At 45.3% G+C, this 15682-nt stretch overlaps 1 protein-coding gene across 1 annotated transcript in view; it reads left to right on the top strand.

The window, feature by feature from the left end:
• The window catches only part of LAMP1 (lysosomal associated membrane protein 1), a 104720-nt gene extending 94017 nt beyond the window's left edge, over nt 1–10703 (top strand). The window contains exons 7-9 of the mRNA XM_063953118.1: nt 147–213; nt 6079–6249; nt 9780–10703. Of these exons, the coding sequence (XP_063809188.1) occupies nt 147–213; nt 6079–6249; nt 9780–9919 (378 nt within the window). The 3' untranslated portion in view covers nt 9920–10703. The remainder of the gene's footprint in view (nt 1–146; nt 214–6078; nt 6250–9779) is intronic.
• The last annotated feature ends 4979 nt before the right edge of the window (nt 10704–15682 follow it).

The following is a 15682-nucleotide window of genomic DNA, read 5'->3' as shown; positions in this document are numbered from 1 at the left end:
TAGCAGGAATTGAATTGCAACTTTCTTATACTTGTTTTATGCATTTTGTAAATATGCATACTGATGTAAATATGCTAATTCTCTGTTCTCAAGCCAGCCTGTACTCTTATGTTTCCTTCTTTTCACTCTGTGTTCTTGTTTTTCAGAATACCAATGCAAGCAAGTTTTATCTTAGCGAGGTTTTTGTGAACGCATCTCTCCCTGATTCAAAAGGTGTGTTTTTGTTAACTGAAATCTATATTTCTCTAGCATCCATAATGGATATTGGGGAATCTAGTACGATGGGGTATAGACGGGCTCAAAAGGAGCCGGTGCACTTTAGATTTCTTCACTGGGTGTGCTGGCTCCTCCCCTCTATGCCCCCTTCCACAGATAGTTTAGAAAAAAGTGCCCTCGGGAGAGGATGCACATCTCTGCAGCTCCAGAGAGTGTTCTTCAAATTCTTTTAAACTTTTTTATTTTCAGTATGCTGTCTGGGCAACAGCATACCTGCACCGTGAGAGTTATGGGGGTGGGGGGAAGGGGGGGGGGGGGGGGGGCGGTCACCGGCCTTGCGAGGTGTCAGAGCCGTTTCCCCGCTGCAGGACCACCGTCCTGGGCGGTTGTTTGTTCAGCGGGGCACTGCCTTAGCTGTCGCATTCGCAGCATGCCGCACACCCCTAACATATGCCTGAAGGTGACGTTTGTGGGGAGCACAAGCCGGGGGCCCAGCTAGGGGGGTCCCCCGGTTCAAAGTGCGTCTGAATGCGGGCGCGGCATACGGAACCCTCCTGGGGGTGACCCGCTAGAGCCCCCCTGTGTAAACTTGCTCAAGATGGCTTAAACTAGCATTTGTGTGATGTTTTAAAGCATGATAGTAGACACTGCCAGTATAAAAATCACTAGCTCCGGCGCCATTGGGGGTGGGGTGGGTGGAGATACCTCAGAGCGGAAACAGAGGCATTTTGGCATCTTCCTCTGCTTAATGCAGCATCAACCAGCACACAGCTCTTCCTGACTCCCAAGAAACGCTGAAAAACTGGTACAGGGTGTAGCAAAGCGAGAGAGCCGGTATTGTACACAATCTGTGTCCTCTACAGGACAGAAATTTTACTAGTGTTTCACTGTGATAAAGTTAGCGGACAGCCTCACTGGGGCAGTGCAGCTAGGGGTGTGCTGGTCTTTCTCTGTGTGTCTCCTCTCACATACAGTAAGGGCAGGCTTGATAAGTATTACTGTGTGTGTATGTCATTGTGATTACTGTAAACATGGGTAAACACAAACTCTGTAGTGTATGCCACACCAGATTCTCTCCCTTATCTACTGATTCCGTTTCCTGTGAACAATGCAGCAAATCTTCACAAATCAGTGAAGTGGCTGGGGGAGAGGGTCCAGAGCCCTCCTGGCTAGGTGCTCTTAAAACTATGATGTCTGATATTTCATCACAACTCGCTGCTAATGTTCAGAAAACTCAGCTACTACAACAGGCTGTTGCAGACTTAGCTGCTAGGGCAGATGCTACACAGCCCTCCATCTCTCATGCAGGCCCACAGAAGTGTGGTTTACCTGCCCTACTGTCTGATTCAGATGGGGATATACAGGAGGATGGGGAGGACTTGGATCCCATTAGTGGGTATTCTGATTCTGCTCAGGGTATTGAATCCCCTCATTCTGGCTATACGGGACATGTTCAAGCTCCTTCTAGAGGACGCTGCCTCACAGCATTCGTTTTTCTTTACACAAAACAAGCCTGATGTCACATTCCCTGATTCTGCAGAGTTAGATGACCTATTCAAGTTGGCCTTGAAAAATCCAGACAAAAAATTCCATGTGTCAAAAGTTTTTGCGCACTTTCCCATTTACTCCTGAAGGTAGTAAATTCTGGGAAGAGGACCCCGGGGTTTGACGTATCAGTCTTTTGACTGTCCAAAAAGGCGGTGCTGCCTGCCCCGGGCTCCTTTACCATGAAGGATCCTGAGGACAGAAAGATAGAGTACACTCAAATCTATTTACATGGCAGCAGGTGTATCGCAAAGGCCGGTCACAGCAGGTTGCTTGATGACCCATGCCATTCATATGTGGGCTACTCAAATTCAGGAGGGCCTCTCCGGGGCTATGCCTCTGGTCACTATGGTGACTCTCCTGAAGCACATTCAGGACACTGCACATGCCTGTGTGACTTGCACAAAGAGATGGGGAATATTAATTCTAAGACTTCTGCCATGGCAGTGTCTGCATGCAGGAATTTGTGGTTGCGTCAGTGGATAGCGGACGCAGAATCAAAGCGCAGTGTGGAATCCCTCCCATTTTCTGGGGAATGGCTCTTTGGGGTTGAGTTGAATACGTGGATTTCCAAAGTAACTGCTGGGAAATCCACATTTTCCCCCTCTGGGGCCGCACCGGCGAGACGCTTCTACCCGGGGCAGTCTATTCAGTCCTTTCTGTCTAAAAGATTTTGATCTAGGGACAGAGGTGCCTCCAATGTGGCTAGAGGCACCAGAGGTAAGACCAGAAAACCTGCAAACATCGGTTCTCAGCAACAGTCCACCAATTCTGCTTCCACTAAGGCCTCAGCATGACTGTGCCCACCCACCCTGAGGAGATCTCGAGGTGGGAGCTCGGCTGCGTCACTTCAGCAGCATCTGGGACGATTCCTGCCAGGATACCTGGGTTAGGGATCTCATTTCTCAGGGCTACAAGCTGGAGTTCAACGGTGCTCCTCCCCAACGATTTTTCATATCAAGCTTACCAGCTTTGGAGGTTACGCTGAGACAAGCCATCCTAAAGTTGGTACAGTCCTGCGTCATTGTCTAAGTGCCAAACCACAATGCGGCAAGGGTTGTTACTCCAACCTGTTTGTGTTACCGAAGCCACACGGTTCGGTAAGGCCCATTTTGAACCTAAAGGCCTTAAATCTTCACCTGAAGGTTTTCAAGTTCAAAATGGAATCCTTGAGAGTGGTGATTGCGGGCTTGGAGGAACAGGAATTCATGGTTTCCTTGGATATCAAGGATGCCTACCTTCATATTCCGATTTGGCCACCTCGTCAGTCGTACCTGAGGTTTTCCCTGCTGGATGATCAATACCAGTTCCAGGCCCTGCCCTTTGGCCTGTCCACAGGGTGTTCACGAAGGTGATGGCGGAGATGATGTTGCGGGTCCAGGGGGTCAATGTGGTCACTTACCTGGACGGTCTTCTGATAAAAGCGAGATCCAGGGAGCTTTTATTGCTCCATATCGACCACACGATCCAACTTCTGTCACACCATGGGTGGATTCTTCATTTACAGAAGTCTCACCTAGAGCCAACTCAGCGGCTCCTGTTCCTGGGGATGTTGCTGGATACTGTGGAACAGAAGGTGTTCCTACCAGAGGACAAAGCGAGAACACTTCAGGAGATGGTTCGAGTGGTGCTCCTACCTACTCGAGTGTCCATCCATCTTTGCATACGTTTGCTGGGAAAGATGGTCGCCTCTTACGAGGCAGTCCAATATGGGAGGTTCCATGCCAGAACATTTCAATTGGATCTCCTGAGCAAGTGGTCTGTCTCGCATCTACAGATGCATCGGTTAATCCGGCTGTCACCTCAGGCCAGGATTTCCCTCCTGTGGTGGTTACAGTCCTCCAGTCTACTGTAAGGCTGGAGTTTCCAGATTCCAGATTGGACCCTCCTAATGACGGATGTGTCTGAGAGGATGGGGAGCTGTCGCCCAAGGGGCGCTGTTCCAGGGCAGGTGGTCAGCCCACGAAAGCCTCCTTCTGATCCACATTCTGGGACTCCGGGCGATCTATAATGCTCTGCTTCAGGCCTCTCCTCTGCTCAAGGATCACGCGATCCAAGTACAGTCTGACAACGCCACAGCAGTGGCGTATATCAATCGACAAGGAGGGACAAAAAGCAGAGCCTGCATGCGAGATGTGTCAAAAATACTCCCCTGGGCGGAAAGAAATGCAAGAGCCATGTCGGCAATCTTCATTCCTGGTGTGGACAACTGGGAAGCGGACTTCCTGAGTTGTCATGATCTCCACCCGGGGGAGTGGGGACTCCACCGTCAGGTGTTCCAGCAGATCATACATCGGTGGGGCTGCCCACAAATTAGACATGATGGCTTCTCGACTCAACAAGAAGCTTCACTGGTATTGCTCACAAACCAGGGACCCTCAGGCGAAGGCAGTGGATGCACTGGCGTCGCCATGGCCTTACCGGCTGGTCTACCTGTTTCCCCCGATTCCGTTGCTCCCAAGGGTGCTCAAGCGAATCAGGAATCAAGGAGTCCAGGCAATTCTGATTGCCCCGGATTGTCCTCTCAGGGCCTGGAACACGGATCTTCTGGACATGTCCGTCGAAGACCCTTGGCCTCTACCACTAAGAAGAGATCTTCTTCAACAAGGACCATTCGTCTACACAACTTACGGCGACTTCGTTAGACGGCATGGAGGTTGAGCGGAACATCCTAGCTCACAAGGGCCTTTCCAAAAAAGTTTTTGCCACCATGGTTTAGACCAGGAAACCTGTGACGTCAAAACGCTATTGTCATATCTGGAGGAGATATGTCTCTCTTTCCGAGGAACGCGCGTATCCCCCTGCAGAGTTCCACTTGGGACGTTTTTTACGTTTCCTGCAGGCTGATGTAGATAAGGGCTTACGTCTGGGTTCCATTAAGGCCCACATTTCAGCTCTTTCCATTTTCTTCCAGAAGAAATTGGCGGTGTTGCCAGAAGTGCAGACCTTCTTGCAAGGGGTTCTCCACATCCAACTTCCTTTTGTGCCGCCTACGGCGCCCTGGGATTTGAATGTGGTGTTGGAATTTCTACAGTCCTCCTGGTGTGAACCTCTGATGACTGTGGAAGAAGGTGATGTTATAGTCCCTGGCTTCTGCTCGTCGTGTCTCAGAATTGGGGGCCTTATCGTGTAAAAGTCCATGCTTTTGTCTTTTACGAGGACCGAGCGGAACTCCAGACTAGACAGCAGTTCCTGACGAAGGTTGTCTCTGCATTTCACCTGAATCTACCTATTGTGTTTCCGTCCAGTTCTGACTCTTCTGCTCCTCCGGAGGCGTTGGATGTTGGGCAAGCCTTGAAGATGTATATCAAGCGAACGGCTTGGATCAGAAAGACTGATTCCTTGTTCGTGCTCTATGATGCACAGAAAAAGGGTTGTCCTGCTTCGAAGCAGTCCATTGCTCGTTGGCTTAGACTTACTATCCAACAGGCCTATGTGTCGGCAACTTTACCTGTTCCTAAAGGTGTCTATTTACTAAGCCTTGGATGGAGATAGTCACTGGAGATAGAGTACCAGCCAATCGGCTACTAACTGCCATTTTTCAAACACAGCCTGTGGCATAGCAGTTACGAGCCGACTGACTGGTACTGACCCCTAAGTCTCTAAAGGCCCACTCTACAAGATCGGTGGGCTCTTCCTGAGCGGCTGCCTGTGGAGTCTCGGCCTTGCAACTGTGCCGAGCTGCTACCTTGTCGGGGAAGAACACTTTTTTGTTAAGTCCTACAAGTTTGATACCCAGGTTGGGTAGGCGGTGCTGCCGAAGTCTTCGCACATTCCCGCCCGTTCTGGAAGCTTTGTGACGTCCCCATCGTACTAGATTCCCCAATATCCCTTATGGAGGCTAGAGAAAATAGGATTTTAATTACCTACCGGTAAATCCTTTTCACGTAGTCCATAAGGGATATTGGGCACCTGCCTCAGTGCGTTGACTTTTCTGCAGGTTCTCTTTTGTGTGGTTACCTGTTCAGCTGCTGTTGTTACCAGCTGTTGCTGGTTATTATATGTTGGTTGTGTGCTGATATATAAATCTCACCACTTTTTGTTTTCATGTTCCTTCTCTCGTATATGTCCTTTCTCCTTCAGGCACTATTTTACCTATAACTGCCTGTGGGAGAGGGCATAGAGGGGAGGAGCCAGCACACCCAGTGAAGAAATGTAAAGTGCACCGGCTCCTTTGGACCCCGTCTATACCCTATCGTACTAGATTCCCCAATATCCCTTATGGACTACGAGAAAAAGATGAACTTTTAAACTGTGTACATATTTGTTCCCCTTTCTTGAGAAGTATACGGTTGAATCACCTATTTATATTTGCAGATCCCAGGTTTATTCTGAACCATGGAAACCTATCTTACCTGCAGGCAACAACACATAAGTCGTACAAATGCAACTCTAAGCAACATCTTCAGATTGCAAGCAACTTTGCCATTGACACCTATAGCCTTCAAGTCCAGGCCTTCGATATAGATGAAAACAAATTTGGCCCTGGTAAGAAGCAAAAGTTTACTATGCCTTGCCTTAAATTGTGTGCTTTGTAATATCACGTGATTCCTTTTCTTTTACGTAAAATCATGTGGCTATAAAAGGATTCACAACCATTATTCATTTGTCACCTTTTAATTTTCTTACACCATAGAACTAGTTGGTATCAATATACCGGTGCCTGTCATCCCAGCGGCCAGAATCCCGACCACGGGGTGCAGGGTGCCGGAATGCCAGCAATGGGGCGAGCGTAAAAGAGCCCTTTGCGGGCTCGGTGGCCCAGTATACTATTTATTCTCCTTCCACGGGTGTTGTGGACACCCCAAGAGGGAGAGTAGGTGTCGGTATCCCGGCGCCGGGATATTGAATGCATCCCCATAGACCAAACATGGGATTCTGATATAGTTTCTTAATTGCAAGCAACATTTTGTAGAAAATTATTCTACTTCTCTGTATGTATAATTTTCAATAGTGTGTGTGTATGTATGTATGTATGTATGTATGTATGTATATACAGTATGTGTGTATGTATGTATGTGTATATATATATATATATATATATATATATATATATATATATGTATATATATATGTGTGTGTGTGTGTGTATAATATATATTATATATATTATATAAAATATATATATATATATATATATATATATATATATATATATATATATATATATATATATATATATATATATAATTCCCTTCTAAATACATTATTGGCAAAAACCAGCGTTTATTGCATGCATTCTAACATAACATAGAATGTGATGGCAGATAAGAACCACTTGGCCCATGTAGTCTAACTTAAATTATTTTCTTTATACCTGATTATGTAGTACAGGGGAGCACACCTAGTAGAACGAACCCCCTTTTAGCAGATTATTGAGGAATGAGTGCTTATAGTTTTCTATGTGTCCAAACCCAATTCAGTTGTAATAAATGTAGAGATGGGTTGAACAGTGCCACGTTATGGCTAAATTGTGTAATATAAATGATAAATTGCAAGTAACACATCAGCAATGATTGTGCATAGTTTTCTCCTGCAGGGTCCACAGGTTATCCACAGGATAACATTGGGATATGATGACGCGACAGCGGATTTGCACCAAACTGTCAAAGCTTTTCGGCCTCCCAGCATGCAATGGGCCCATCCATATATCCCCGTCTCCTAGCTCAGGCAAATCCGTTTTTTGTTTGGTGTGGATGAAAGCCGTACCATGGTGACAGGGCTGCTGTTTTTTAGCAGCCCTAAGCTTTCTTATTTTATTTTTATAGTCTTACTATTTTTCCTGAGTGATCTTTCTAAAAAGCGTCTTATACGTACCTTAGAAAGAGTCGCTACAACAACTCCCTGCCGGGTCGCGACAACGCTTACCCACGAGTACAGTGCTGTTTCGGCGGGCGTCTGTGTCTGATATACTAGCAGTCCAGCAGACATTACCAGGCTGCGGCCGGAGCACGGGGAGATGGTAAGGCATCGGTTCCGCTTAGAGGGGGAACGCGGACACAGCCGCACTGTTTTGGGAGGAGACTACCAAACAGTCACTGACGCGGCTGCCACCTAGTGTGCATTAGCGCTAGGCCTTAGGGATCATAGGCTCCAGGAGTAGTATGAGGCCGCGATCCCTAGGGTTGATGTCAGCAGCGGGAAGTCAGACACTCCCCTGATCGCCCCTCCCCCCAGTTCATGACCAGTTTCCTCCGAGTCTCCCGCCATAAACTATCCTGAAGTCGAGAGGATTCTCACAACAGGTAATTCAGACAATTCTCAGAGCAAGGTAACCTGCCTCAACTTGCATTTATCACCGAATATGGCAAGCCTAGATTCAATGGTGCAGTGAACAGCAATTTGACCCTAGACCTTTCAGAGTTTCCAGGGTCTTGGCATTCCTTTAGGCAGGAATGGATAAATGTTTAAGGGTGGCTTCCTTGAGAGTGCAAGTGTTAGCATTGACTGTATGGTTCCAAAAGAAAATTGCCAATCTATAGAATGTGCGCAGTTTTTTCCAGGGAATGCTGCGCATTCAACCTCCTTTTGTTCCTCCTACAGAGTCCTTGGGATTTAACTTTAGTCCTAAATGCTCTTCAAGTTGCTCCATTTGAACCACTTAAGAGTGGATCTTAAATGGTTGACAGCTAAAGTTCTCGTTACACTGGCCATGGCTTCAGCTAGAAGAGTTTCAGATTTAGGGGCATTATGTCGTCCTCGCATTTCTCTCTTTTTTTTTTTTTTTTATCCAGATAGAACAGTTTTCAGAACTAAATCTGGGTATCTTCTTAAGGTGGTGTCTAAATTCCACCTTAACGAGGAGATTGCAGTCCTGGCCTTCCAAAGGCAGGACCTTTCTGCGGGAGATGCATCGTTGGAAGTAGTCCGTGTCTTAAGGATCTACGTAGATCGTGTCAGTGCTATCAGAAAGACAGATTCTCTCTTTGTTCTCTATGGACTTTACAAGAGGATGGCCTGCTGATAAGGAAGGATGGTGGGGGAGCTGCAGGTCACAAAGTAGTGCAGAGCAGTCTGGACATACCCTGCACAAGCTACCAGTTCTAAACGTCCTCCCTGGCAAAATCTCCACTGTCCCAGGAACAGTGGAGGAGATTTTGCCAAGGAGGACCATCCTTCCGGTAGGACTCCTTATTTGATGCATGTTATTATGCTTTTATTACATTATTTATTTATTTATTTATTTATTTATTTTTACATTTAATTTTTATAAATTACATTTTATGTTAGCAACTGAATAGCACCATTTTTTACCTACCATTGTGTTCTGCCTGTGAGATTTCAGAAGCATATTCTCAAGCTGATCTCCCTGTTCCAGCTAATGTTTCTGCTCACTATACTGGTAAGGTAGGTCCATCATGGGTAGCACAACATGGTGCTTCAGCAGAACAGACATATAAGGCAGCCACATGGTTTTCCATTAACACATTCATTAGACATTATGCCGTTGATACCTTTTGCCTCTCAGGATGCTGAATTCGGGCGTAGGATTCTCCTGTCCAATCAGGAGCATCCCCACCACTAATGCTTTGGGACATCCCAATGTTATCCTGTGGATAACCTGTGGACCCTACCGTTGATAACGGTATTTCTCCTAAGTCCACAGGCATCCCACCCTGATGCACCTGATTTGAGGATCCTTTTACTCACTAACCTCTTCCTTCTTGTATGGAAGGGTGTGCATATGTGTTCTTCTTACCTGATTGTGGCTCTCTATGATGCTCCTGCCTTGAGCTTTGGAAAAACTGATTGCCTGAGCCAGGAGGCGGGGATATATGGACGGGCCCGTTGCATGCTGGGAAGCCGAAAAGCTTTGACCGTTTGGTGCAAATCCGCTGTCACGTCATTATATCTCAATGTTATCATGTGGACTTAGGAGAAATACCGTTATTAACGGTAAGTTCTTACCATAACGTATATTTTTGCCTTTTTGGGGCTTAGTAATTATGTTTAGGAATGGTTATTGACTCCAGTTATATTCCATAATTATTTGCATAATGTAATTGTTTTTCTTCTAGCTGTGGAATGTGCAGAAGATCAGAATGGCATGCTAGTGCCCATTGTAGTTGGCGCTTGTCTCGCTGGACTTGTTTTAATTGTACTGATCGCTTATCTCATCGGAAGAAAGAGAAGTCATGCTGGATATCAAACAATATAACCAACATGGGTTTTTCGTGCAGCTTTACCACTAGCTCAACACAGAATTGCAGTGAGCCAATAATTTGAATTAGGGAAATGTATTTGTGTGGGCATAATTTTCATGCATTTTAAGAGATTCTGCTGTCTTAATGTGACCTGCCATTTACAAGCATATATTGACTATGCACTGAGGATCTGCTCCTGAAATTATGAGTCTCAATTTCTTTTGTTTGCTTAGGGTTGGGCTGTTTCTTATCACAGTGGAAGAAACAAAGTGCTTATACACAAGGCGTTCTTACTTATCAATGCACTATTTTTGCATAGGCGTTCAGTAACGATCTTACTCTTCATGCTCAAAGGGAAAATGTTCTGTTCTACAGGTACTAAGTATTGCAGATCATCCTGCACATGTGATTAATAACGGAAATGACTTACACCAATCTAAATGTAACAACTATTTGTGTTTTTTTGTTTGGGTTACAGTGACTATAATTTTCTCATTTAGTTAGAAAAGTAAATGCTATGCTCATGCGGGGCATTAATAATGCACTATTTCTATTATAAGTCATGTTTGCAGTTATGGACGCTCTGCTTTTCCAGAGCTGTTACTTTTTCTAAATAAAATGGGTGTTTTTATTTTCCAGGATATTGTCTTTAATTTAAACTTACAGCTGGATGATATTTTTCTGCACGTGTACAGTATAGATATGTATATGCAGGTTGCCTAGCTTGATGCCTGATTGGGGTTGTACACTTGAAGAAATGTCTGCGTTGTCTTAACAATAAAATATTTGTTTTCTTTATGGTATGTGTCACTAGTGCGCTTTTTTCTGAGAAGTAACATAATAGCAGAGGTGTACCTTACCATATTTTTAGGGGAGAGATCCACTGTTATGATATGTGCATTGTTCTTTTATTAAATGCAATTCTTCTGGCAGCTGACTCGCTGCTAAAGGGCAGTCTTCCCCATATGATAGATAGTTAGAAATATTTATAAAGTGCAACCAAGACAAAGCAAGTCTAGTATTCAATACACTGTGTATCCCAATGGATCCATGGGAGAAGATTCTATAGGTTGAGTATCCCATATCCAAATGTTCCGAAATACGGAATTTTTGGAGTGAGATAGTGAGACCTTTGTTTTCTGATGGCTCAATGTACACACACTTTGTTTCATGCATAAAGTTATTAAAAATATTGGCTAAAATTACCATCATGCTGTGTGTATAAGGTGTATATGAAACATAAATGCATTCTGTGCTTAATCTTAGGTCCCATTACCTGGATATCTCATTATGGTATGCAATTATTCAAAAATACAGAAAAATCCGAAATCCAAAATACTTCAGGTCCCAAGCATTTTGGATAAGGGATACTCAACCTGTATTAGCACCCAAGGCCAATACTTTTTTATCTTTGGTAAATTGGATGCAAATTTAGGAATAATGCAGGGACAATTTATTTGTACAATAAGAAACATGTAAAATCTACATGAGAGCAATTAGCCCAGTTTTTCACACAATCAGATGCCTACAAAGGCAGTGCTACATATTACTTTTCATAAAATGCCAACTAAATATTATTGATCGTACCACTATAGGAGTTGCGGGTGCTAGGAATTGCAGAGTACGTTCTGGATTATTCCCTGCAAAAGGCTCCCAGCGCTACCGGCGCCGGGAGCTCGACCGCCGGCATACCGACAGCGTGGCGAGCGCAAATGAGCCCCTTGCGGGCACAGTGGCGCACTACGCGCGCCACGCTATTTTATTCTCCCTCCAGGTGGGTCGCGGACCCCCACGAGGGAGAAAGTGTCGGTATGCCGGCTGTCGGGATTCCGTCGCCGGTATACTGTGCGCCGGGATCCCGACAGTCGGCATACTGAAGACCACCCCTGTTAAGCTTGTGTTGTATTTTGTGCTGTAAAGGCAAATGGAAAGCACTTTGAGTCCTATTAGGATGAAAGTGATTTATAGATATTGATATTATTATTGTTAGACATTTGGTTCCTGTTCCTCGCAGTCTGCCCACTGACCGGAAATGATTAGTGCCACGACTTCCAGTTGGAAGTTCTATGAGGAGTTACCGGTTCACCTTTGACACATGCTCTCTCCCATGCTGGATATTAATTTTTTATTTTTTTATGCTAAACCTTCAGTTTTCTCAGTAGAAGGTCCGCAGATTACATTTTTATATTAGGGGTATATATTCCCAATGTGGATACGGAGTCCATAGTTCCTCGAAAGAGAAGTGTGTACAGATGGAGCCTCCATTATTTTGGCTGGCTGAGGCGTTAGTCGCGATCGGGCATACGCAGTGTGCCTGGGCGCAAGGAGGCACGCCTAGTCATAGGTAGGCGCACAGAACGTTTGGCATTACCTTTAAGTGTAATACCTGTGATCATCCACCAGATGTCGCTTTTTAAAATCGAACGTGATAAAGCCACAGTTTAGTCCATTGACGGTAGGAATATTTGTGTCCAAGTCCCGCAGACAAATAAACAAATAAAACCAGTAGTGTACACAGACGCAAACGATCGTGTTACAGGTACATATTGTGGTCTACTGATGTTAGGGATATTGTATGTTGGCGTCCAAATCCCGTAGCCATTACAGCATAATTAAAACCAATGGACTTATTCATCTGTCATATGGCAGCGACGTGTCCGAGTGGTGAAGTGTTCCGCTTCCCATGCTTAGAGTCCCGGGTTCGATTCCCAAAGTGTTAATTTTTTCCAGACACTATTAATTTTTTGATTTTTGTATCTATTGTACTGTACTGTACTATACTTTCACATTCAATAGAAGTGTGCACACAAGTTTTACATAAAGCAGGGAAAGGCTGCAGGAGCGTATCTACTGTAAAATACACAGTGGTTACGAGGATAAGGTTCTATGCACCGTAAGGTACACATACAATTCTGTAGCAGGGCAGATTCAATTGAAATGGCTACCACCCGTGACTCCTTGCCTCGTGGAAGCCCTCAGCTATCGAGCCAACAACTGCATAAGTTTTTTTAAGTTACAGGGCAATGCTGAAGGAGTGTCACAATACTCTAGCTAAAATACACAGAGCCAGTAGGGATAAGCCAGCTCTACTGTATGCACATTACAATATACCAGACTGTATCGCATAGCAAGTTGACAAAATGGCCGCCACCTGACTCCAGTCGCCTCGTGGCAGCCCTCAGCCATGGAGCGAGCAACGGCATAGGTTTTGCAGGCTACAGGGCAATGCTAAAGGAACATCACAATACCCTAGATAAAATATACAGGGGCAATAGGGATACGCGAGCTCTATACACTGGATTCGATCGCATAGCAAACTGACAAAATGGCCGCCGCAGGTGACCCACTTTTCCCGTCTCGTGGCAGCGCTTGACTATGGATCGAGTGGCGGCATAGGTTTTCCTGGCTACAGGGCAATGCTGAAGGAGCGTCTGAATCCCCTAGCTAAAATACACAGGGGTGATGGGGGATAAGTGAGTTCTATGCACATTACGATACACCAGACTTGAACACATAACAAGTTGACAAAATGGCTGCCGCTCGTTATCCCTTGCCCTGTGGAAGCCCTCGGCTACGGAGCGAGCGACGGCACAGGTTTTGCAGGCTATAGGGCAATGCTGAAGGAGTGTTTGAATACCCTAGCTAAAATACACAGGGGCGATGGGGATAAGCGAGCTCTATGCACATTATGATACTGTACCATACCCTGTAACATTTTACACATGAAAATCGGTATAAATTAGGAAAGTGGTGTGACCACAGGTAAAAGGGGGTGTGGCCAAGGCCCTTTTCGTATACTTTCAATGTTAATTTGGAGAGTCAAAAATCGGTACAAAGCCCTTTTTGGCAGGTACAGACCATTAAGAAAAAAAAAAAAAGGTACTGTACCTGCCAAAAAGGTACAGTTGGAGGGTGCTGTATGCGATACACCAGACTCGATCACATAGCAAGTTGACAAACTACAGAGCAATGCTGAAGGAGAGTCTCAATACCCTAGCTAAAATACACAGGGGCAATGAGGTCCCATAGAGTGATCAATTAATAAATATAGTGTATACAGACACAAAACGAGTTGAAGCAACAGTACAGTATGGTCCATTGAAGTCAGGGATACAGTACAGTATGTGAGTGGCCAAGTCCCTTAGCCATCAGGACATAATTTAAAACCAATGGCAAGGGATCATTGCTTACTGTATATTTAGACATGAGCTTGTGTATCTGTCATGAGGAATTTTTTTTTCTATTGTAATATACTGTACTTTACATTCAATAGAGATACTGTATGCACACAGGTTTTACATGAATCGGGGCAATGCTGCAGGAGCGTCTCATTATGCTATCTAAAATACACCACGACTATAGGTGGGGATACAGTAAATGAGTCCTGTCACCATAAGCTGGATTTCCGTCTGGGATGCATTTGTGTGTTTGTAATAAAAAAAAAAAAAAAATCATTTACTATACATTTAGTGCACAGGTTCTCAAACTCAGTCCTCAGGATCCCACACAGTGCATGTTTTGCAGGTCTCACAGAATCACAAGTGAAATAATTAGCTCCACATGTGGACCTTTTAAAATGTCTGAGTAATTAATACACCTGTGCACTTTCTGGGTTACCTGCAAAACATGCACTGTGTGGGGTCCTGAGGACCGAGTTTGAGAACCCCTGATTTAGTGCATACAGTATCTTTAAAACACATTTCCTGTGGAAAAGACTAGTGTCCTGTACAGCACTGTACATGGTGCATTTTCGTTACTGATCCATTTATTTAATTTTTATTATTCACTCTGTACACTGAACCTTCGGTCCTCCAGCTGTTGTTGAACGAACTACACATAGTGCCAGCATGCCTTGCTAGTTTTGCTATTTTGCCATGCTAAAACTGTTGCAGGGCATGCTGGGATGTTTAGTTCAACATCTGGAGGACTGAGGGTTTCCCATCCCTGATGTACAGTATTGAAGAGTGTTTCTTTGGAAACTGACTTACTGTACAGTATATTTATAGACCAGCCTAATGTACACCCAACAATTTTGTTTATACATACAGTATTCTACTGTACTATGGCAAAGTACCATATTAAAGTAACAACTTAAGAAAGGGGATGCTTGTGACAGACTCTGTGATTCCAAGGGGCCCCAGACCTTCAGAAAATTTGGGAGTGGCCGTATGCTGCTGATTATGACTAAGGCAGCCAGCATAATCAAAGATCTTTGAGAGGGGGAGAAGCAAGAGAGAAATACAGTAGGAAGAGAGAGACCGTGTCAGGGAGAGAGAGTGATGGAGAGAGATACAGTGGGCCTACTGTAATTCAGAGTTCATCGTAGCCGTGCAAAATTTTGCACGGCTATGATCAGTTACTCAGACATGAGGGGGGACGCCCATCACAGGGCTAGTCCACCCCGCACGTCTGGCTCTGCCCTGTCGCACAAGTACAAAAGCATTGCACAGCGGCAATGCTTTTGTACTTGACGAGTAGCTCCCTACCAGCGCGGCTCCTGCATGCTGGCAGGGAGCTACTCATCGCTGTGAGGGTTGCAGTGACTGCATGTGACGCATGCAGCTGCCGTGCCCCCCCCTCCCGCCCCCCGCACACCTTCGTTGCCTGGGCAGTGACCCTAAAACAGAGGCCAAACTCCACCGGCCCGCCCCCTTCCGCCCAGATACCACTTCTGCCTGTCAGGCAGAGACGATCGCAGGGCTCAGGTGAACATCAACTGTCTGGCATGCGCCGGCGCACTGCAGCGCATGCACAGTTCAAGCCTGACTGGAGCTGTG

Source organism: Pseudophryne corroboree, chromosome 2 (assembly GCF_028390025.1).
Source record: "Pseudophryne corroboree isolate aPseCor3 chromosome 2, aPseCor3.hap2, whole genome shotgun sequence".
NCBI lineage: Eukaryota > Metazoa > Chordata > Amphibia > Anura > Myobatrachidae > Pseudophryne > Pseudophryne corroboree.
The sequence above is the reverse complement of the archived record's forward strand: the minus strand, read 5'-3'. Positions and strand labels throughout refer to the sequence as shown.